Genomic DNA, 23088 nt, shown 5'->3' with positions numbered 1-23088 from the left:
GACAAGGTTGAAATGTTATTTTGAAGAAAAAAACAAAAACAAAACAAAAATCTTCATCTCTTTGTCCCGAGTTCAATATTGAAGGAAAAATGTAAATCCTTGGCTGTGTGTCTGAAATGTAAAGTGACGTAAGAAAGCCAATAGAGGGAGGTGTGGTATAACTCAGACACCAAATGGGACACAACCATTAATCAGCTTAGTTTGACAAAGACTTCAGCTGTAAAAAGGTAAAAACCCAGTCCTCTCAAACCTGTCCTGACCTAAACACGAGTAAAAAAAAAAACATCAGATAAGCTACTCCCTGCAATGCTCCTCCTTTTCAGCTCCACCCTAACATTTGATTAAGAAACAGATATATCAGAGGACAATGCAAAGGCTAATATATCTTGAATATTAATGTGCCACAAGCAGCCTGATGCAAAAGGACAATGCTAACATTAATTCTACTGTGCTTGGATTATCACTGCTGGCTCCACGGTGTGATAATGTCACGACTCAAAGGGAGCGGCGAGGATTAGCTCATTGTGCATTGTGACCACTTCCAAGTGACATTTTGAAGAAACGGAGGCTTAATCACCTCGGTAAAGCGATAATAATGGATAATGAGACCATAAAGCCAGACGAATTACTGATTTTAATGACGACCACACTGACAGGATGTGATAGAAATCCGTCCAAGATGTTGCAACTCATTATCATTGACATGAATATGCAATGTGTCACCCTGCGCAGAAAATACCTCTCATATTGTGACAAACAAGACAACCGTGGAAGGCAAAAGTCACCTCACCTTAGTTCCTGGGAGTCCTGGAAGCCCTGGTTCTCCCTGGGGACCGAGGAATCCAGGCTCACCCTGACAAAAAAAATAAATTAGCAGATTACTAATTACTCGTTTTTTTTGCACAGGGCATTTTGGTGTAGCACTATCTCCCCCCGTTGCTAATGAGTGCTGAACACATACAAGATGCATAGCCAAACATATTCAAAACGACAGGCATGCACTTACTGCTCGCACACTTTCACATGCACACAAACACACACTCGGAGACGTGCATATATCACACACACACACACACACACGCACACAGACACAAATAATCAGTGGCTTGTTAATTCATTCCCTGGTTTCACATCCATTAATGACTCCCTCTTATGAGCCTGAATAGATGTTACGATTGCCCTTGTTAGAAACTCATCAGGGCACACAGAGGGGTTCTGCTTAAGTGTGTGCAAAAAACAGGTTCTCTGCCACTTATGAAGAAGCTTTAACATTTTTGCATTTGCACTTTCACTTATGAGGAGCGAGCTTCCAGTATGAGGTGTGATACTTGATTTGATTTACATAGCATTCGATTGTGAAATAACTTCATTGGAACGTATTGCTTCACCATCTGCAAACAGAGTTCCAACCTATAGCAGCTCTGGAAGCCGTTGGAGAGGTAATGGACACTTGCTTCTCAAACTTGGATAAACAGCCAAGAATGCAGAGCAGAACAAAGTGCAAGCCGAGCTCAGAACCCGTGGGTGCTACGTTAGCAAAATATTGTTAGAATCCATCAAGCATTCGGGCCTCTTAAGTAAAAACAGGAGTATATAAAATGTAAAGTGAAGGTTTTTTTTTTTTTTTTTTTTTTTTTTACAAGGCCAGCACATTACAAGCACACAAAAGCAGAAAAACAAAAACCAAAGCAGAAACTCATCATGCCTGTGTGAGCATTCTTTGCATTCACATGTTATATTTCAAGCTAATGATCCTGAGATACATTGCCGTGATTGTTATTCTACAGGCATAAGATGTGAATTATTATTATGCGCCTTTTGTGCAAGTTCACCATCTGCTGTTTGTCTTTTATGATATAGTAAAAAAAAAAAAAAAAAAGCAAGCACCTTTAACTGAAACAATAAAAGCCAAGTTTGAAAGAGTCTAAATAATCAAATAAAAAAAAAATCAAACTTCCACTTTAACAAGCAGTAGTTTTGACACGTTTTGCACCAAGTCTCTTGGTGCCACTTTCAGGAAATAGACTCAAGCTGTTGCCAGGGAGTGTTTCAATCATTACTTTATAGATCTCTACACTATTCGCAAAGTATAATGAGTTTTTCTTGCCGACTTCTGGCATGTTAAGATCAAAAGCATCGACTATTTGGTCTTGTCAGTTTGCCTGAGCTTCTTACTTTCTATGAATGCACAGGTGTTACTCTGCCACAAAAGCAAAATCGTGAGACCTTAATGCGTCATACGTGGGAGCATCACGCTAGGTCCGTTCGGTTTTGCTCTGAACTCTACAGGCGGGCTGGTGGGGATGGACAGGGACAACACCGGGGGAATGACTGGGGACAAAAACAGCGAAGCATTTACCTTTATCCCTGGGAGTCCAGGCAGCCCTGGAAGTCCTGGCTCTCCCTACACAGGAAGAGTGTGACACGTTACAGCCAAGCAAAGCTAAGCTGATTTTATTTGTTTGGGCAGGTGTGAAAAGTTCTGGTTTCTGGAAGGAACAACTGTCAGATACTTTGGATTAAAGTTGCAAAAGTTGTTTGAGAGAGCGGCCGTGGCTTCAAGGTCGTTAAGACTTTGGCAGTGCTGGAAAGTCGAGAGCTGGCCTATTTCTCTGTTACCAAGGTCGGGTCATTGTCAGGTTGGGAGCTTTAGACTCCCATTACATGCAAGTTTGAGTAACGCGCAGTCATTAGATTCCACGGTGGAAAAATCAGAAGTCGAGTCCCTTGTGACGCCTCTGCGAGACTTTCAAAACAAAATTTCTGACACTGGATAATTTAACGCTCTATTAAGACCATTGTATTTATGACATATGAAATGAAATGATTAGCACTGCACGAGAATGATCAAGTGTAATGGCACACGGGGGGATCAGAGAGAGGCCTGTAAATTTCCATTGTGGCTAATGAAAGCGTTGTAAAACTGGTGAATAAAAGTCTTTCTTGTGGACTACTACTTCACCAACAGTTGACCGCCATCCAACTAATATAATATTTAATGTGGAACAACATCTCAAGCTCATGAACGCCATTTTGGTGATTACTATTTGTAAAGTGTGTGAGCATAAGCAGAATGGCTGTAAAATGACAGATAAGATAAAGCAGTCAAAAAAATTAGTTAGGCCACAAGTATTTTCTTTGCAGCATAGCAGAAAGCCCTTCAGTCTGCCTGGAACTGGTTTGTCCAAACAGAGAAAAGAGAGGGGAAATTAATGGGGTGCAGCGCTTGGGATTAAAAAGTGTAATTAGATGGAGCACTGGTGCAATCTTGGTAGCAGTCTGATCAAGGGACAAGTAATGGTTTTCATTTTGCAGGAAAACAGCTCCTCTTCTGCTGCATGCGTGTTTTATTAGTTTCTCATCAGCGACTGTTACTTTAACAATACTGTATTCCTCCGATTTCCTTCGTTGGCTTGGAAAGTGTGTCTAACACGAGAATAAAAACTGTCTGGGAGAGAGGTCATACCAACAAACATTGCTTAAACAACAAAAAACTTGTGTAGTTGGACTGATGCAAAGTGAAGTAATGGGATGACCTGGTGGTTTTAGACTCAAGTACAGGTTAAAATAAATGGAGCAAAAACATTACAAAGATTTAGTGTATCCAGTATGTTAGCATGATATCTAAGACCTTATTCAGGCTCAAAACAAGTACCAAGCCAAAATAAATGTAAAATGAGTTGGAGCACTGTGATGCACTGAAGTTCAAGTGTTCTGCTCAGTGAGCCCCCCCACAACCCCCCCCCCCCCCCCCCCCCCCCCCCCCCCCCCCCCCCCCCCCCCCCCCCCCCCCCCCCCCCCCCCCCCCCCCCCCCCCCCCCCCCCCCCCCATGTACAACCACCCTTATTACACTTTAAACAGTGAGCTTCAGCTGAGTTAGGAATTCTCTTATCCAAACTTCAAATTTTTTATATTGCACAACACCTCCTGCATTGAAACATGTTTAGACGTGATCATTCCCATCGTCCCTTATCAATACAGAAACATCATCATCATTAACATTAACACTATATGTAACAAAACATAGGTCCATAAAAATGTAGTACTATCACTGCTACATCTATTTCTATCTATCTACTGTGTATCAAAAATAAATGTGTAGTAAAGTATAAATATTACCTTATGTCCACTTCGTCCAGGCTCTCCAGGTTCACCCTGTAATACATTCAAAGAATTTTCTTTTTAATTGCTTAATATATAGATTTGATTGCACCAATATTCGTAAATCCATGAAGTTTGTCCCTTACGTCCTTAGAAATTCTTAGAACTACTAGATAATTTCAATTGATGATTAGGCTAATCTTAACTCAACCAAACTGATGTAATTTGGTCATTAAGGCAAAAGTTATTATCAAGTTTTTATGTTTACGTTTTTTGGAAAAGTAATTTAAGTTTAAGTAAGTTCACATCACTCTTGAATAGCGTTTTGATTCAGTATCTGATCAGATATGTCGGTGGTATTATACTAGTTAGTTTGTGTGGTGCAAGTCTTTTCAATTTAGTAACACGTTAATCACTAGTATAAGAAGATTGAACATACAACCGTCTGGTGATTCCTAATGAGGATAAAGAAAAAGGCATTGAAAAGCCATTAGGATTAGCTTAGCTCTCACCTTGATGCCTGCTGCAGAGGAGCCTGCATCTCCCTGAGAAAAAAGGCAAAAAGAAATTAGAATGGTCCAACATGGAAAACTGTCCAAAAGTGACAGAGGTTATTATGGGCTTTATGTAAGGTCAAAACAAACATTACAGACATCATTGTGCAATTACAGTTACCAAAAAAAAATGAAAGAAGCCATTTTTACTGAACAATGCTGAACATCATTTCGCAACTGCCGCCGGACAAAATTGGGTGAAAATCCAATTAGGAAGAAGATCGTCTGCTATTCTAAGCAGTGTTCAGATTGAATATACCTTCTCACACTATAGTTTGAGACAGCATTTTTATAACTACACTGCTGGGAATCATTTCGTTGTTTTTGCACTGTCAGAGTGCAGCTGCATACTGGTGATGACATGAAATCTAACACTATATAGAACAAATCCACAGCAGTATAAGGGCTAAAGGGCTTGACAGATATACTGTACCAACAGCAACCATTTAAAACCTTTTTTTCATTGCATCTCTTCAGGTGGGGTATTGAACTATAAGGAGACAGAGCTACTTATATCACATTTTTCCAGTAAAGTCATTCAGACATCCAGAACCCAGGCTCTTTTCCTATGGACTGCATTACTTCTGCAGTGTACAGTAAAAACATACATAAAACAAGGGGCCAATAAGCGTAATTATGGGCGGTTGGTGGGAAAAGGGAGTGGGAAGAAGGAGACTGGATCTTAAGCTCTGGTGTGGACTCTGTGGTTTCTCTACACATACGCCTTGCGCTCAGAAGTTGCTGAAGGAATGCCTCTCACCCTCAGCTTTTTATGGGAGTCATTACGATGCATAGCACACAAGGCATGTTTAATTGCGGCAATTTTTTTCGCAGACAATAAACTGTGTTACTGTTTACAGCTGGGCTTTGTTGCATACCGAAGGGTGCCTCTATCCCTATCTTAAAACATATCATTCCTATTTTTATATGGCTATGTTCTTAAATATTTTATTGAGGATATAGAAGATCTAAAAAGGATGAACTTTTACTGTTAGCTGTGTCAAAAGGCTCCTCGTATTTCTTAACAGAAGACAAATGAAAGAGTTTCACATGATTTTACACGATGAATTGAAAATGTTTCAGGTTAAATATTTAAACAAAATGGAGTCATGTTGTGTCTGACCTAAAACTTATAAATAAAAAAGAAACTTTACACAGAGGCCAATTATTCAGATGTTTTTGGAGGGCCTTGATTGAATAATTATTCCAACAAAACAAAGATCAAAGTCAGAGCTGGTTTACACCTGTTGCTTTTTGGCAGCGATGGGTGTGAAAGAATGCCTCACATCTGTACTTTGTTACATCGTACTACATAAGATCTCACCCTGTTAAGTTCATAATCAAGCTATGACTATGTGTGTAAGCATAATTCACTTTTGGGGATGAGACCAGCAGAAGCTAATAATGTGAAAAATGATTATTAACAGCACAGTTCACACACTTCTAATCAAAAATGCACCATGACCTATGTGAGAACAAGTATCAAAGAACGTTACACAAGCAATTAACACTTCACTCTCACTCCGGCAGAACTGATAAATCCCAATGACGTCTTGTCTTGACAGATCGCACACGAGTGTCACCAATCCCAATAAGTAAGTGAGAGTTTTCACAATTTTAATCTATTCCAAATGAAGTACTATGAGATGGAAAAAGTGGTGGAGTTGGGAGGTGAGCTGAGGTGTGGCACGGAGTGCTGAAATGTCCCAATTGGGCCAATTACCATGGTGAGACTACAGCCTGTGATTTAACCGCAGAGCAGAGCAGGACGGAGAGCTGTCACCACAGCTCCATTTCATAATAGGCACCCAGAACTGTCGCTGCATATTGCCATTTAAAGATAATAGCATGAAGATCTCATAACGTATACTTAGTAAATCAGGCCATTTTCCAGCTGTTTGCCTTGTGAGAGCGAATGAGATGGAGAGAATTAATCAGCGAGCAATGAACCCGAGACAGAGTTGTGACAAATGTAACCATTAAATGTCACCACAGCCCTCAAAACATGACTCCCACTTCATATTATGGTCATTAGTAAAGATGACCAAATTCAGCGGCCTCAGCTGAATATCAGCCTCAGTCGCTGAGTAAGAATACATGTGAAGCAACATGGATTATGATTGGCTCCCAGGGCAGAGAGGCCCTGCCAACGGTTGAAACAAGGCCAGTTCACAAGAGCTTGGACCGGATCTTCGGATTCAAAAAATCATACCAACCACTGTGCCACGGAGCCACAGAGCCAAGTACTCTCTGCCTGGAAGTTCCCAAAACCAAGTCAAGAGTTTACTTGCGTTTATTTATTTTATTTTTTTCAACCTTTTTCCTATCTCTGAGGTCTGACTTTCTCAACAGGAAGAGTCACAGTTAATTTCACAGCTAGTTTAATACTTAGGCAGAATGCATCAGAAGTAAATGGTTTAGAACTAAAGCTTTTAACTGTGGTAATGATTTGTTTTAAATGAGGCCGGAGATGGACGCGCAGAGGCTGTTGGAAACACAGTTAATGATGGCTTATGAAGGCAACACAGCAGGTAATGTGTTACATAAATATATCCTATAAAGAGTGGTGAATAGTAACAAAATACATTCACTCAAATACAGGTTTAAAGTTCTTTTCCTTTAAACACAACTTTATATATGAATATGTGCCATGTAAGCACATTATAAACTAAGATTAAAGAAGTGTTAAACTAGAATTTGACATGGTCAATGATTAGGTAATGATACAGGACCTCAGTTGATATTGTACTTCACTGGAGCAAACTCCTAAAGCGTCTCTAAAGCCTATTAAATCATTATAGCTGTTTGTTTGACCCGTACAAAAACCAAAGTGTAAACAGGCAGTTGTTGCTGTTTTTGGGTGGTTACTGTATGTGCAAGACTCGTTGCCCAGGGCCAGTTTCCAGGCAACTGGTGGAGACTTCAGGAAGTCACTGGTCCCTTCCTGCCAAGAAATAGTACGTAACCACCACCCATAAAATGACAAATTGTTATCTTTGCTGTTCAGTTTTTGTACAGATTAAATAAACCACATATAATGAGATGCTTGGAAAAAGTTAGTTAGCATAGAGTCCTTATTACTAAGTTAAACTAACTCTAGCTGATATATTCTTCATACAGTCATGATCGATCTTCTCATCTAACTCTTGCAAAAAGCTGATTTCTCAAAATTCTGATCTTCCCCTTTAAATAAACAGTGAACTAGTGGCTTTAGGGTTTATGGTGAGCACAGATATGCAAGTAAAAGATACGCACTTTGTCCCATCCAAGGCATATTGTTGTAGGTCATGATCCAGAGTGAACGGATTGTGTCTTTTAGGATGTGAGTGAAAGAGATTTCACATGTGCACGTTCAAATTGTGACTAAGAGTGATTGCGCATGTATCCAAGTGTATATTATAACCTGTCATTTAGTCTCTTTCACACTCCGCAGATCCCCTGCCGTCAAAACAATCTCCCTTTGTATCATGCAAAGCCCGGTCCGTCTGCTTGCGCTGCCATTTCTCTCCCCCCTTGCACTCCCTGAGGTCTCCCTGCTCACCATACCAAAGCGTTCGCTGCCTCACCTCTCACCCCGCGTTACCACATTTTCCCCGCAGTGCGTGCTGTGTATTGTTAACTTTGGCGTCTTCAGCATGGACGACTAAAGATGTTCTCCCCTCCCCTCCTCTGTCCCCTCGACTCTCTGGTTTCCTCTTCCACCAGTGAAACAATAATATCAGGGAAGAGCAATTGATCAGACGCACCACTGATGACAGGAGGCTCAGTGTGAATGTATATGAGCATGCATAAGAGATTTTTTTTTTCTCACTTGGACTGAAAAATCAATCAATCCTTCGTGTGTCTGACATATGTTAAACGCATCTGGATGGATATTGAGTTATATCTGGACTGAAAAACAATTATTCCCACCACATGTGCACTATGTCAAAAAACACTTTCACATCCTGACATTGACAAGATGAATACAACAAGATGAGGTAATCCTATCCATACTAATGAAAAGATCCTCACTATTTCCAGGTCTTTACATGACTACTTTCTGTCCCCTTTCATTGCAAAATACATGAATATGCTTTTGAGGAATGAATGGCAGGTGACTGACTACAGAAGTCTGAATCCCCATGGTACTCAATTCCACTTTTTCTCTTTTACTCCTGCAGCCAAAATACTTTTTTTTTTCATTTTTTACTGCATTAAGGTAGACCAGATCAAAGCGGTGCTCGAGCTGCAAAGTTTTATCGCCCTCCACTTTCCTTTTTGTTCACTCATTTTCCACAGATGATTTCCTGCATCTGTTTCCCTCAAACGGTGTCTTTCTTGGCAGACGTGTTCGGCAGTCTTTTAAAAAACCAGACTACCCATAAAGTGAGAAGTTATCAAAGTTGTTCTCTGCTGAACAGCAATAAATTGGCAATGACATTTTGAGTACGCTGCTTCAACTTCGATGCTGATCAGTTTTTTTTTACCTAACTCTGTATTTCTAGTAATAAGCGGCATCTCCAGAGTATTAAAAAAAAGAAAATCACAGTATTTAGTGTCTGCTGTCTGTTCTTAGCAACTGCGTTACTATTATTTTGGCAACTCCGGGAAAAAGCTTTATCTTTTCCCAGAAGTGTGAGCAATTTTTGCACGGCTTGATGAGAAGCTGAATCGACATTTTCAAAGAAGCGTTTATTCCAATTCGTAATTGTTTCGTTTCAGAAATGCAAAGACGCCCAATTTTTTGCCATTGGGTCACCCAGTACAAATAAGGCTGTGATCCATTTTCACAAATGCTGCTTGAACAAAATAATAACAGCAAAAAGTGGCGTGAAGTCCTGGATACGATGCATAATTTGCCTCTGGACATGATGACTGTGTACTAACACAAAACAAAAAACTTTTCCAGAAAACAAAAAGCTTTTTGGACAGAAACATGAATCTATTACTTTAGCTCTGAACAATCTGTCCAGCTGAGCTCCAACTCTGCCTTTTGTTGGAAATGGATCCCAACTTGACAAGCTGTCTTGATGATAAATGGTCCCAAAATTAATGCAGGAGCCATCCAACCAAGAAATTGTAGTGTCAGCATAGCATTGCAATTAAGTCCACATTAAGCACAAAGGATGCGTCAAGTCAAGCCAGGATGATTGCTGTTGTGCAGCCTTGACTACAGCTGATGGCACTTGACCTCAGTTACTTCTTCTGCTCTCCACAGATCTCCTCTCAGATGGCTAACATTAACTCTTTTTTTCCCCCTTTATGTTTTCCGGCCACAGCCAGACCTTGCTGTTGCTCTGTGCATGTTCCAAGAATATGAAAGGTGAAGTGGAATTTACGTACCTTCTCTCCCATATCACCTTTCGGCCCTTCTTCACCCATATCGCCCTGTGGTGAAATCACACAGAGATAATCATATTCAGTCTACTGATCGCATGAATGTGTCAACGCTGAAAAAGTAGAAAGGTGAAAATCGAAAACATGTACTGGAAGAAAAAGATCTTAAACGTGATTTGTCAGATTGTTTAAACGCACACACGCGGTAGGACTTTTAACACTTTTTTTTTCTGTGATTAACTGCCCTGTAAAACAGTCTAATGGATGTTTGGAGAACAAGCCGCAGCAAAGATAAAGTACTGTTACTGTACATGTTAAATTCACTTTGGTCACGAACTGAGTCCTCACACATGGTTCAAATAGGACTGACTTCAGGTGACGTAATGCACTCTGTGGGGCACTCTGTTGGGCACTCTGTGGGGCACTCTGTGGGGCATTGTGGAGGTCCTGGCACCAAATGTGAAGAACTTCACTTCTAGTTCACAACTTTCCCATCTGAGCTGAGTCAAATAGGTTGAATGCCATCTATCGATGGCAATGCAAGTTGGCTGGTCAGTCTGCCTCTTTGGTCCAGTCTGAAATATTTCTACACATATAGCTCCCAGACAATTGATCCTAATGATTTAGGTGATCCCCTGACTTTCCCACTAGTGTCATCATAAGGTTGATATTTGTGGTTAAGATTGAACTGTCTCGACAATTATATGATGGATTGCCGTTAAATGCGCTACAGACATTCGTGTTAACCTCATAATGAATCCAATAATGTTTGTGATCCTTTAATTTAACTTCAAGACCCAGCATCAGGCCGAACTAATGCAAAGCACCGTGCCCGTGCAGCTTTAACACAAGGATTTAAAATAAAGGGTTGTGTCCTTGTGGAGGATCCTCATGATGTCCGAACTTGAAGAAAACAGGCCTACTGTAACAGGCACTGTGCTTTTTTCCTATTAGAATTGTTTTCTCAAATGTGCCTGCTGGCTCTTAAGTTAGCATGCAACTCCAAAAACAGCAATTTATGTTACCATTTTTGGCTTCTATCAAAATAAAAGCTCATAGTACCTTGGAGTAAATTTCAGTGCTGTCTTTGGCAGGGAGCTCATCGTTTCACTTCTGATAAATCCACATGATTTTATAGTAAGTAAATAGCAGCCTAATAGATTGTGAACCATGCAGTGAGTAGCAATTCCAAGGATTTGAAATCAAAGGTTGTGTCCTTGTGGAAATATTAAAAATGAGCTTACTGTACCAGGCAGTACACTGTCCATCTGTTTTGATGCATTGTTGTTCAGTCAGGATTAAAAATCTTGTTTTCCTGAAAAACTTGTATTGTATAGATATTTGACCGTCAAAACGAGGGATGCAGGATAATACAATGTATGGGACTGGACATGATAAGATATGAAACATATTCTGCCACAATAATTGTTTACTTTGTCTGACTTCCCGTAATATTTGCAAATCCCTGGGGTGATGGCGTGGCTTCACTTTAAAAGGCTCATAAGCCCAAATATTTGGGATCCTCCGCTTTAGAGTGAATACCATTGGACAAAAGCAGAAGCAGAGAGGCCGGAGCTTCTCGCCAACACAAATGTAGAAACTGATCCACCTTGTCAGACCATTCAGTTCTAACTTTCCTGAACTCACTCCAAAGCTTCAAAGTTTCTATTGAGCCATTATTTGCATCCAACAAATTCCCCATAGGACACCCATGATGCTGCGAGCAGTGGTTGCTGAAAGATTGTCTCGGTGTAACCCTACAGTATTATTACAGTGAAGCAGGTGTGTTCGTGATAGCATATAAGTCTCTGATTTAAAGGAAAACTCAGAACAGCAACAGAGAACAACTGCCTGAAGGCCAGTTTTGTGGTCGATGAAGAACACTGAGTCATCACCTCCCTCCCCAGACTGTCTCTCTCTCTCTCTACTCGGTCAGTGTTCACACCTCCCACTCGCTGCTGTCCAACAACAGCGAATAAAGGCACCATTCGAATTAGAGAATGGAGAGAATAAGGCTTCTTTTACTCACTGGAGCTATTGTGTGGGTTCAGTTTTTAGGTCTCCTCCAAGGCCTTGTTGGAGAAATTAGGTTCAATTTTGTGACTCACTGAATCACTGACTCAGTGATGGCCAAAATCTCAGATGGGAGTCTACCTTTGAAAAAAACAAGCTGGGTTTGTGTGAAGCAAAAGTGAGGCTCCCGTCATTTTTGACGGCTGTTCTAACACATGGTGGGATATCAAGAGTGATGCTAACAATAATGTTGGCAATCTGAATTAGGACTTTACCTTTTCACCTCGCTCTCCCATTTCACCCTGTTGGGAAAGAAAGCAGAGTATTAAAAGACAAGAAGACTGAGGGGGAGTTGGGTTTAGTTGTGGAATTATTGCAGCCACGAAGGGTCAGATTGTATCTGGGGTTAAATTCATGTTAGATTATGGAAAGTCTCTTGTGTTATGGCTGCGATATCCCCAGACAGACTTTCAAGTATCAGCTTTAAAAGTGTTTTAAAATTTGCACAGTCATTATTAAAAGCTGACAATATCAAATATCAACCAGAAGCCTACATAGAATGATATTTCACCACAATTACAATGAATTCAAACATATATAAAGGTATTACATTTAATTTCACACATGGATATCTGCCGTAGATGTAACATATGCTTGTTAATATACTGGAAAATGCCAATCATGCAAACATGATATCCAACAAAAATGAATGAAAAGATGTTTGTTTCCTAAAAAAGAATGAAAAGAAATATATATGTATGAATAATTTAGAATGAAAAACATAAAGTTAAAATTAAAAGTGTTTTGCTTGATGGGAAAAGATGAAATTTATAAATGACCTCAAAACAATAAAATTAAAAACATATATGAGCACCATAAATTTACAAGAATAAGAGCACACAGAATGTGTGTGCACCAGACCTTGGCTCCGGGGATACCGTCCAATCCTGGGATGCCAACATCCCCCTACAGACAGCACAACAGACACAGTGGCTGTATTCAGTGTGCCGCTTCAGCAATGTGAACTCTGATTTCAGGTCAGGAGATACAAAAAGCTTGACATTTTTTCACGAGATAGAGATAACCTCTAACCTTAAAGGAGGTTCAGTTTATGTCGTCACTGCACAGGTGTTATGCATTTGCAGGAAAGTTGATAATGGAGCAGTAGATTGGAGAGATGGTGAGTTTTACACTCTACGTGTTACAGCTACGACTGAATGAATTCCATAAAATTCAACAAAAAAAAACAACAAAATAAATAAAAATCAAATATTGAAACCACAGAGGATAAACAAGCTGGTTAAAAGCTTATTTATCTGGACATTAGCAGAAGAAGAAAGCAGAGTCTATCTGATGAATGAAATTCTGAGAAACCAACCTCAGTTCATTTATTGCCAGAAATAATTAACCTCCTGATCTTTGCAAGCCTACCACATATCATTAGCCTTTTGGAAGAGGAGCGGCTATTCCTCAACCCGGAGAGGCAGCTTTAACTGGATGATGCAGCTAAATGTCGCCAGAATGGAAAATAAAGCGAGCTATTATTTCAATTAGGTTATCGGTCTATAAGCTGCTCAGTACTAGCAATATTGTAAACAAAGCTTTTATTTCAATTTGGTGACAAACTTGATTTCTTATTGTTGTTTTTCTTTTTTTTCCCACACTGCCTTGTTTACATGAACACTGGTGGTAAAACTGGAATCTTATAACATCCATTAAAGCCACATATGGGAGTCATTGACATAATGATGATGATATATCGCCATAATCATGATGGAGTCTGATTATATGCTCCTAAAGCGGAGCTGATAAGGTTTCCATTAGTGATCCTCCCCTTTTAGTGAATATCTACGTCTGATCAATATGATGTCTGCCAGTCAACCTGCCACTGCTGGCAGAGCAGCCATTGCTGCATTAGACTTCAACTTTCTGCATGAGTGACAGTTACATGCCATAACAGATTCTGTTTTATGACTGCATTGCACAGCACTGGAGTTCCGTTTCATGAGTGCTGGCATAACCTCACTCCTTACACAAGTATGGAATTAGGCCCTCAGCTTTTACTGTCTCAAGAGTCAGTGTGACTTTCACTACAAAATGAAACTTCTTTACTCTGGTTCCTATTACACACATGCGTGCCTCTCCGCTTATAGTTTTGTAAATGCATGCTTGAGTCTCGAAAGATGGCGCCTCTCAAATAATCTCCTCATTCAATCTTGTCACTTGTTTGATCGTTTGTTCTGGAATAAATGTGCTTTTCCCTTTCCCCATTATGCAACACCTGTAGTATGTCTTCTTTATTTGCTTTGAGAATGAAATGCATGCATGAGCCGAGCGTGTGAGCAGATTCGCAGGCAGCAAGAAACTCTGTGGTTAAGACTTGAAGATGCAGCCCAGGGGATTTCTCCCAAATAGGATAGTGGTTTGAAATTGTCAGAATGCATGGCAGAACTTTTCTAATATGAAAAGTGCAACGCATGACCACAAAGACTAATGAAAACTCTAAGTGTGTTAAATGAGCCTTTTGAGGATAAAACACTTTCAGGTGTGGATGGAGGTTAGCTTTTTGAACTCTATGTGTAATATTCTGTCTGTGACTTTGTGATGCTCAGGCTGATTATTCATTTGAATTATGAATTTGCTGCAATTGAAAAATAATCCCCTGAACAAGATGGCTAATGCGCCTGAATAAAAAGTGAAATGAAACTAATTTCCCTGTTTAATATCTGTATTTTTCACCCTTCTCTCTGAAAAACAAGATTTTATAACTGAATGAGATAAAATGTTTTGCAGCATCTCTTATGTTCCTAAATAAAAATCAATCTAGGAGACATCCAAAAAGAGTTTGCACCACAATCATTTAATGTTTTGTTTGTATAACTTTGTATGAGTAACCTCACCTTCAGCCCGTCAACACCTGGAACACCTGGAAGGCCGAATGAACCCTGAGAAATAAACACACAGTCATTTCATTCAACAATAAAAGTATATTTTGCTTGCAAAGGAGTGAAAAGCACGGGACACTGCAGAGTTATGGTTATCAGAAACATGACTATTATGTCACAAACAAAATTATAGTAGCACCAAAGGTCAAGCCTACATAAGCCCCTCTGAGAAGGCCTGTCTCTGGTTTCAATCTCCACTCCTGTGTGTGCTGATCTTTCAAATCCAGGCCAGAATAAATATTGTATGTCATATTTTAAGATCCACTAAGTTATGGACGATAGAGGCAGACTGAGAGTTAAGAATAATTCTGTTGAGTTTCAAAGTGAGAGGGGAAAAAGTTCAAAAACAAATATGTACTGTAGCTGTGATGTTTGCATGTACTCCTTCAACCCACATAAAGCAGATGATTTAAACTCTGAGGTTGTAACAAGCATGCTTTAATGAACTCCCACTCTCTTGCACAGTGGTTTTGTTTGCTTATCTTGGCTATCTGTGATTCTTTGTAATAAAAGTGACTTACTGTTACCATGGTCGCATTAATAAATGTATCAGAGTTGTGTCAAACAGTGGCATATATTTTGAAGAAGCAATGGAAAATCAATGAAAAAGGACATTTTACATCTTTTCGAATGACTAAATAACTCAGGTAAGTTGATATATCTGATTCACACTTTATCACGTAATGACACTGAAACAGTCACTCAGGTGGTGAGAGTTGAATAACCATTGACGTGGCCCCTCCACTAAACATAGCACTATACACCAGCAGCAGATCTAATTGAGTAGCCTCGGGGCCTGGCTTATGAGTCATTAACACGGCGGTGTGTCATCATTGACCCTTCTACACCCCCCCTCCTACGCCGACGGGAGGCCTTGCCGACAGATGACAGCACAGACAGGAAGTGTCTGATTGGGTTACACTGAACAAACACTGGCAGCTACCTGATGGCTGGATATGGCTTACATCTGTTCCCCACATCAGTGCCGCCAGGGACTCGCAGCCTGTATCTCAGCACTTAGCTTCAGGTTCTCTGTTCTCCAGCTCTCTCTTTCTGCGTCATTCTCTTTCGTTTCCTTCTCATGTTGTTTGAACTCTCTTCTTTTCTATTTACCTGCCCTGACTGTGGCCCTGTATCACTAATCTCCAAGTAAATACATTCAACATCCTTCAAATAAAGCACAAGAAAGCACGTCGCCAGAGTGAAATGTGTTTTTGATGTCATTCAGTAGGTAACTAAGTCAGAGAATCTCATTTTATTTTATCTAAAAGAAAAGAAAAAAATGTCATTGGAACAAGAACTTTTTTTTGGACTTACCTTCTGCCCTTCTGGACCCTCAGGCCCCTATAAAGGAGAAGAGAGAAAGAGAGTGGGAGAGTGGGAGACAAGCAGAACAAAAGAGTCCATGTCAGATGAAATAATATCATTTCTACAGCCAACGCGGTCACAGTAGAGAGACTGGCAAGATTTGTGGTAGGATTTCAATACAGTGAGCACACACCCTTCGGGCAGAACTGAATCACAATCAATCCCTTGTTTTATTCCTCGACAAAGAAGGAAAATCAACTCACTCTGTGCCTTCTTTTCATTGAGCTTCACCATAAACATAAATCTCTAATGAGACCATGAATAACAAAAAATTTTATGGTTTTATCTTTTATGTTGATCTCTTCCTTTATTCGCTTTTGCAAATGTAAAAACGTGTCTTGTTTGGCGGTTCTACAGTCCAACACAGAGAGGTTCATTACCTCAATGGGCCAATAGTTGGGAAGCCTTACAAAGCTAATAAGTGCAAGAAAGGCGCCACATCCCTAACTGTGCTTTAACTCGGTGATAGATGAGTCTGGGAGGACAGTTTTTATTCTCAACCTGCTGTTTACCACAGTGAAACTGGAGGCTTTAAGACTAAAACGAGAAACCAGGCTGAATGTAAGTTCCTTCCATGCTGCCTTCACTCAAATCTAAACTATTGCAGTACCCACGGCAGTTCATCAACACCTTTACGCTTGGCTGTTATGACACTCCATGTTGGCCAACATTTTTTCCTCACTGTCGGCTCAGGATCTACGGTAAATGGTGCTATTTGGCTCATCAGTCTGAGCTGGGTCAAGGCCAGGCAGATCTTATGCCCCAGCATCTCTCTACAACAACAACTCTGCGATGCTTATTCATGTTGATGCAGTATAACTGGCAAAACCTAAGATCTGGTCCCCTGGTGAGTTAAAGGTTCACATGCCTGTATTCAAAAGTAGCCAATGAGGACACATGCAGGTTGAAATGCCTGACTGTCAGTGTACATTTTTGTGAAGCCGTTTGTTGATGGTGGTGGCCAACTTATGCCCTATGCCTGGCCAAAAAACCAACAGCTGCTTGGCTTAGCACAAAGGACCATCATAATGACAAATTTTCGGAGAATAAACTCAATGTTTCCATATCTCGCTTAGTTTTTGTTGATGAAAAAAGGCGACCACCGAGAAACTGAAGCTCAAAACTTTTCCATTTACAAAAGTAGCCCGTTAAAATCCCTGCAGCAACAAGTTCTCACATTTACAGAAATGGCCCACACAGTTGCGGCCCATTTATAGTGCATTCCATCTGCACTTATAACAAAAACCTCAATGAACAACTTTCATTATCCCAGCCAACCAAGAAAAAGGTTTTCCTCCTGCTTCCTTTAAAAGCCTTTGTTAGCTATCCTCGGTAGGGTTTGGTAAACATCTTTATGACCCCCTAGGTATGTGAGAGCATGTGCCACTCGCCTGAGCGCTAATTAGCTTGGCTACATCTGAGAGCACTCAGGAGCTACTGGCTGAAAAGGAGATTTTTCACAAAGTCAAGGGCCCTTGAGGAAGTCTCTTTTGTTCTCAACTTTGGGTCCTGACATTGCTAGAAAATTTACATGGGAATAAATCCAAACATTTTCATTAAAAAGGAGAATAATGTCAACTGAAAGAATTCACCATGGCCACCACATGCTCCGCATATCGCACCTTCGCTGCCTCATTTAACTTTCATAAAAGAAAAGAATCTGCAAATATCAACAGGACGCCTATTACAGTCGAGCATCTGAGCACAAATACAAAGCACTGAATATTTGGTGCTTTCATTCATGTCTCGGAAATGACAAACAGCGAAGCAGGTCAATTCCCACACTCAGTCTGCTGTTGAACCTTCAGCCACTTTGAGAAACTTCCAGAGTGTGCATTTCTCCTTCAGCATGTACAAGATAAATATTTCAGCTGATCAAAGCACAGAAAAGCTACGTGTTGGAGCTTTGGACTGGAGGTTAAGAGCTTCTGTTCAAAGTTTCTGTTACACTTATCACTCCAAAATACTTTGCAATGCAAAGCCGCGATTTACATTAAATCAAGGTACTTTCAGCTTTAAAAGAAAAAATATTTTTTTTGACAACCTGGGTCTTATTGTCTTAAGTTTGGCCGATGTAGCTATAGGTTAGCATAACATTGTGCTCGACGCCGTCACTGTCGAGATTGTGGACCTGTGTGTTTTATTTAAACTGTGTACATAACTTTTCATTTTGCAAGGCCTTTCAATCACACTGGCTTTATTGCTAATACTACTGTTACTTCTACTACAGCTAGCCAGACTGCCACGTATAGGCCACACAGTTGACCTGCAGTTTTAACTTTAAGGAAGTACCTTTGAAATATGAAAGATATTTGTAAATTAATTGATTAAACATTTGACCTCTACCTTGTGTATAGTGTTTATATTGATTGTTTGAGTTGTGTATTTATATGATATTATGCATTTTGTTTTTGTTGAGTAATAATAATAAATTTTGCCCATTTTGCAAATAAAGCTTCCTTTCTCTCATGCACTGCAATTACTGTCTGCTATATGTTTGTATTTTGCTTTATATTATTGTGCAAATAAACTTAACCAAACTAGCTACTTTCCATCTGCAGTTCTTGGGCAGTTAAACACAGCCTAATGACCTCTGTATTTCTAAAATCCTGAACTATGACAATAAGACCAGGTTGTAAAAAGAAAAAAGATTGTTCCTTTAAGAACAAACAGATTTGTTCCACTGAAATAAACGTTTTTTGCCAATTGATGTCGACATTTGCCACAACATAGTTTGAATCCATCGAGCATGTCCTAAACCATTCGCTCACATCTTTGCTCCTCATGTTTGGCTTCACATTAAAAGAAAACTTAGTCAAGGACACCAAAATATTAGGTATGTCCTTGTTATATGGGCATTTTAAGTAAATTAGATTCCTGCGTACATGGCTGTTGTGTGTTTAAGAAAATGTCGAAGGTGAGTCACTGGTGCATTGTGGCTAGTTATGGAATGAACAGGATGTAAAAGGAACGAGCAACAAACTTCTGCAGCGTAATTGGAAATAACACCAAAAAGCAGATGGAGAAGGTTTTTTCAGTTACGGGTGGAACGCTGCAAACAATACACCACTGGTTTCCATATTTAGTCTTTTTGAAGCAAAATCAAATCCTAAATGAAAACTGTGTGCAAGGCTGCAAGCCACCTTTAGAGAGCTGAAGACCCCCTTAATTTACCCCAGAGAGACCTTATGGCACTGATGATTTTGAATTGAGTCCTGAAAATATTTCCTTTTTCTTCTTCTTCTTCTTCTTCTGCTTCTTCTTCTTCTTCTTCCCACCTCCCCCCTCCTCCTTGTTGCTCCACAAGAGCCTAATCCTTTTAACCAGCACCATATGTCCTGGAAGGCTGCTGGAAAACTCTGGAATCTACTTTTGCCTCTTTAACAATAGCATCTACATCAAAAACGCTGAGCTGTGTCGAGTGGGAGCTAGCTCATAGAGCATGGTAAAAAAGAAACAAAAGTTGGTTAAGGACCGACCTCAAAATTCCTACTTCGAGCTGACTTGTGTAGATCTAAAAGTGCCGATCAAAGATTATCAAGTGGAGCCTATCGGTCTGGTTGCTTATTCCCTAATTCATATTGATTTTCAAAGGCCAATCAAGGGTATGGACTGATGTTGCATTTCTGGATGGAGAATTGTTTTTTGTTCCCTCTCCAGAGGTTTAACACCCCAATTAATGATTTACAGAAACATGTCTCTCTCAACAATTATTTTACTTTTATTTCCCACCAAAAAGTAGCAACAAACTGCTGTTGGCTGGAAACAGAAGCCCCGAAAAGGCAACTCCACTGTGTTTGAGCAGCCATGTCACATCTCTTTACAACCTCTGGGACATGCTCATCTCATGCTGCTTTACGGGGGGGATTGATTTCCAAAACGATGACATTATTCCTTATTAAAAGTACATTAGTGTCATGCTGTGTATGTACTCGTGAAATAGTACGCCTTACTTCGAGAATTACAGTGAACAGCGCTTATTTTTTATTCAAAGCTCTGTGCGAGGCCCCTGAGCTCATTTCGAATGGGATTCACCATTCATCTCTTGGAGGAATAATCCAGCTGCTGTCATGAGTGGTTGTGTAAGCATTGGAGACTTATGGGAATACACCTGGGACCACTGGGAAATCTATTGCGATTTTTATATTTATGACTCACTGATTTTAAAAACAAAACCGTGCTACTCACACAGCTATAAGCACATGGGAGGGAAGTGGGTAAAACGTATAATTAAAGCCAACAAAAACTGAAAACTACAGCAACATAAAAGCAGACTGAGGGTAGCGTGTTTAGTGACCAAATATTTACTAGCAATTTTAGCTCCTCTCCAGTTAATGTGTTTTTCTCTGCACTTAAGCTTTACCATCCTTTATTTTCTCTGTTCATTTCTTTCCTATCCACCAACTTTTTCCACAACCTGGCAAAGGTCCGAGGAGATGGAATCAGAGATGAAAGCGCTTGATAGCACCTCCTCTGTCAGCTTCACTTACTCGCCTCTGCACTTGTGAAAACTGACATCACCGAGTGTTTTCGCATGTCACGTTTTCCGTTCTTGCTTTCACTGGAATTTGGCTTGACCTATTCGATGTAGCTTTTATGAGGAAACTTTAATCAAATGCTTTATTTGCTGAACACCACAAGCAGTATCCAGTTGCTGTTAACTGGAACAGCTTGTCCCTACTGTATAAGGGGTTTTGTGAGAGAAAACAAACGTTTTTGCAGGGTATCGTAAAAAATGTCATTAATATTCACCATATTACACATAAACCACCTTATGAATATCCTCTAAATTAAATTGTATATCTATAATACATCATAAGTGCCAGTAATCTTACATGACTGCATGCTTTGTTTGTCAAAAACACAAGATTAAAATGAATCAGCTCTGTCGAGGAGCAAAATTGAAATAGATGTTGTATTTCTGATAGTGCCCCACAGTTGGCTGGTTAGCAAATTAAACGCATTCAAGAAAAGAAAACAAGACATATTTCTACTAAATTAGAACACTGATACAGCAGCTTGTGTAACAAAGGCAGTCAATCCATGAAAGCCAATACCACAGCAGAAAAGGATGTTTAAATAAAAACTAATGTCAAATAATTAGTCAGCAACTTATTAAACAAAACAACCTGCCTGCAGATGGTATGAGCCATTTGGAAAAGGTTTGGTATATTTGGATTTTTTTTTACATTCAAACATGTGGAAAGTATTATGAAGAAAACAGCAGTGAGAGTTAAGCGAGGAGACTGATTTTTAATGTCTTTGTGGTGAATTGGAGGCTATCTCTGACAAGAAGGTAGCTTAGCATAAAGACTGGAGCTAGCAAGCACCTCTAAAGTTCACAGATTCACATGGTGTATCTCATGTTTCATTTGAACAAAAATCAAAGCTTAAAAAGTCCAAGCACACACTGAAATCACAGCCATAAAACTGCATTGCTTTTTGTTACACTTTGGGCAAGTTCAGCTAACGAGCTGCTAACTCTTGCCTCATATTCACCTGATACATATGACCTTGAATTGAATGTGTTTTTTCTGAAGACATAGATGTATTCCAATAATTCAGTAATAATTGTGAACTTAGCATCCAAGTTACAGGCTCTACAAGGAAAAGCTTGTGCTTACCGTCGGTCCTGTTTCTCCAGGCTCCCCTGGATCACCCTATGATAAAATACAGAACAGTCAGTGATTAATAAAAGTCTTCTTTTAAAAGTTAAGAACATGCATGGAATTCTGCTCCATGGTATTTTGAGTAGAACAAGTCACATATATTGGTTGATTCCCCATTTCTTTTTGGTGTTTGGCCATTATGGTGCATAGGGTCTAGCCTGCCAAGTAGAGCTCAGCATTGCTCTGCTCATATCCCAAGTTGGCTGGGAGGCCTTTATCATGCTGTGGCACCTGTACCCTTCACTGTCTCTGTCCAACAACCATGTTCAAGTCTCTGCTTACAGTTCGGGCCTGACTCTTGCATCTTCCCGCACTTCTTGGGGTAGAAAAGAGACGTATGCCATGTCCAGATTTCAATGCCAAAGTCATGCTCGAACATTATTCCATCTTTGCCTCTTTGTGACATTTACAGGACCATTTTGCCACCCTCCTTCTGAGTGATTCACGGCAAGAGAAATAAATCATGTGAGAAATTGTGCTCCCTAGCTAGAGAAATTTAATTTCTTGGAAAAACGTAACAACTATTGCGACTGCAACTGGAAGAACTGAAAACAATAATCATCTTAAACTTGGAAAGGAGCAGATAAACAACACTTAATATTTTTGCACTCCCACTATGAACCATGCCAAGTCAATAAAGATCAGCTGGAGCCCTTTGGAAGGTTTTATGGCTGAACATAATTGACAGGCCTTTTCTGTTTCTTCTTTCTCTCACAGGCAGAGTTCACATAAATTAGTGTGATGCCAGTGACAGGCTTACAGACATGGAAAATGTTACGTTATAATGAAAAACAACCAAGTAAATGTAAATCTATACAGTGAAGCATTCTCTTGGGAGCACATTCATGTTTGGCTAAACACATTAGGGCAATGAACTGCAATGCAGCTTGTCTAGTCTTCATTAGAAAGATTTTCAGTGGGATAAACCCTCCCGGCACTGAGTGAGAGCAAAACTGAATGTGAGTAAACAAAGAGCTGAACATGTTTTACTCTTAACAGAAACAATACAGTATTTTTTTAAAGGGAAAAGCCACAGAATTATACTAATCCAATGCTATTTTAATAATACCCTGCCTGCAAATGGAAAATGTGAACTCACAATGTGAACAATCAATACT

At 39.9% G+C, this 23088-nt stretch overlaps 1 protein-coding gene across 6 annotated transcripts in view; it reads right to left on the bottom strand.

The window, feature by feature from the left end:
• col25a1 (collagen type XXV alpha 1 chain) overlaps window positions 1-23088 on the bottom strand; it is a 143333-nt gene that overhangs the window by 16848 nt on the left and 103397 nt on the right. For 5 of the 6 annotated variants that reach the window (XM_027277892.1, XM_027277894.1, XM_027277895.1 and 2 more), the window contains exons 9-18: window positions 21926-21961; window positions 16251-16277; window positions 14889-14933; window positions 12910-12954; window positions 12264-12290; window positions 9982-10026; window positions 4615-4647; window positions 4121-4156; window positions 2360-2404; window positions 791-853 (exon numbers count right to left, since the gene is read on the bottom strand). In XM_027277892.1, coding sequence (XP_027133693.1) covers window positions 791-853; window positions 2360-2404; window positions 4121-4156; window positions 4615-4647; window positions 9982-10026; window positions 12264-12290; window positions 12910-12954; window positions 14889-14933; window positions 16251-16277; window positions 21926-21961 — 402 coding nt within the window. The remainder of the gene's footprint in view (window positions 1-790; window positions 854-2359; window positions 2405-4120; window positions 4157-4614; window positions 4648-9981; window positions 10027-12263; window positions 12291-12909; window positions 12955-14888; window positions 14934-16250; window positions 16278-21925; window positions 21962-23088) is intronic. The other variant, XM_019279436.2, reaches the window with a different exon arrangement.

The sequence above is a fragment of the Larimichthys crocea genome, chromosome III, assembly GCF_000972845.2.
Source record: "Larimichthys crocea isolate SSNF chromosome III, L_crocea_2.0, whole genome shotgun sequence".
In the NCBI taxonomy this organism is placed as follows: domain Eukaryota; kingdom Metazoa; phylum Chordata; class Actinopteri; family Sciaenidae; genus Larimichthys; species Larimichthys crocea.
This window is presented reverse-complemented; position numbering and strand designations above follow the sequence as displayed.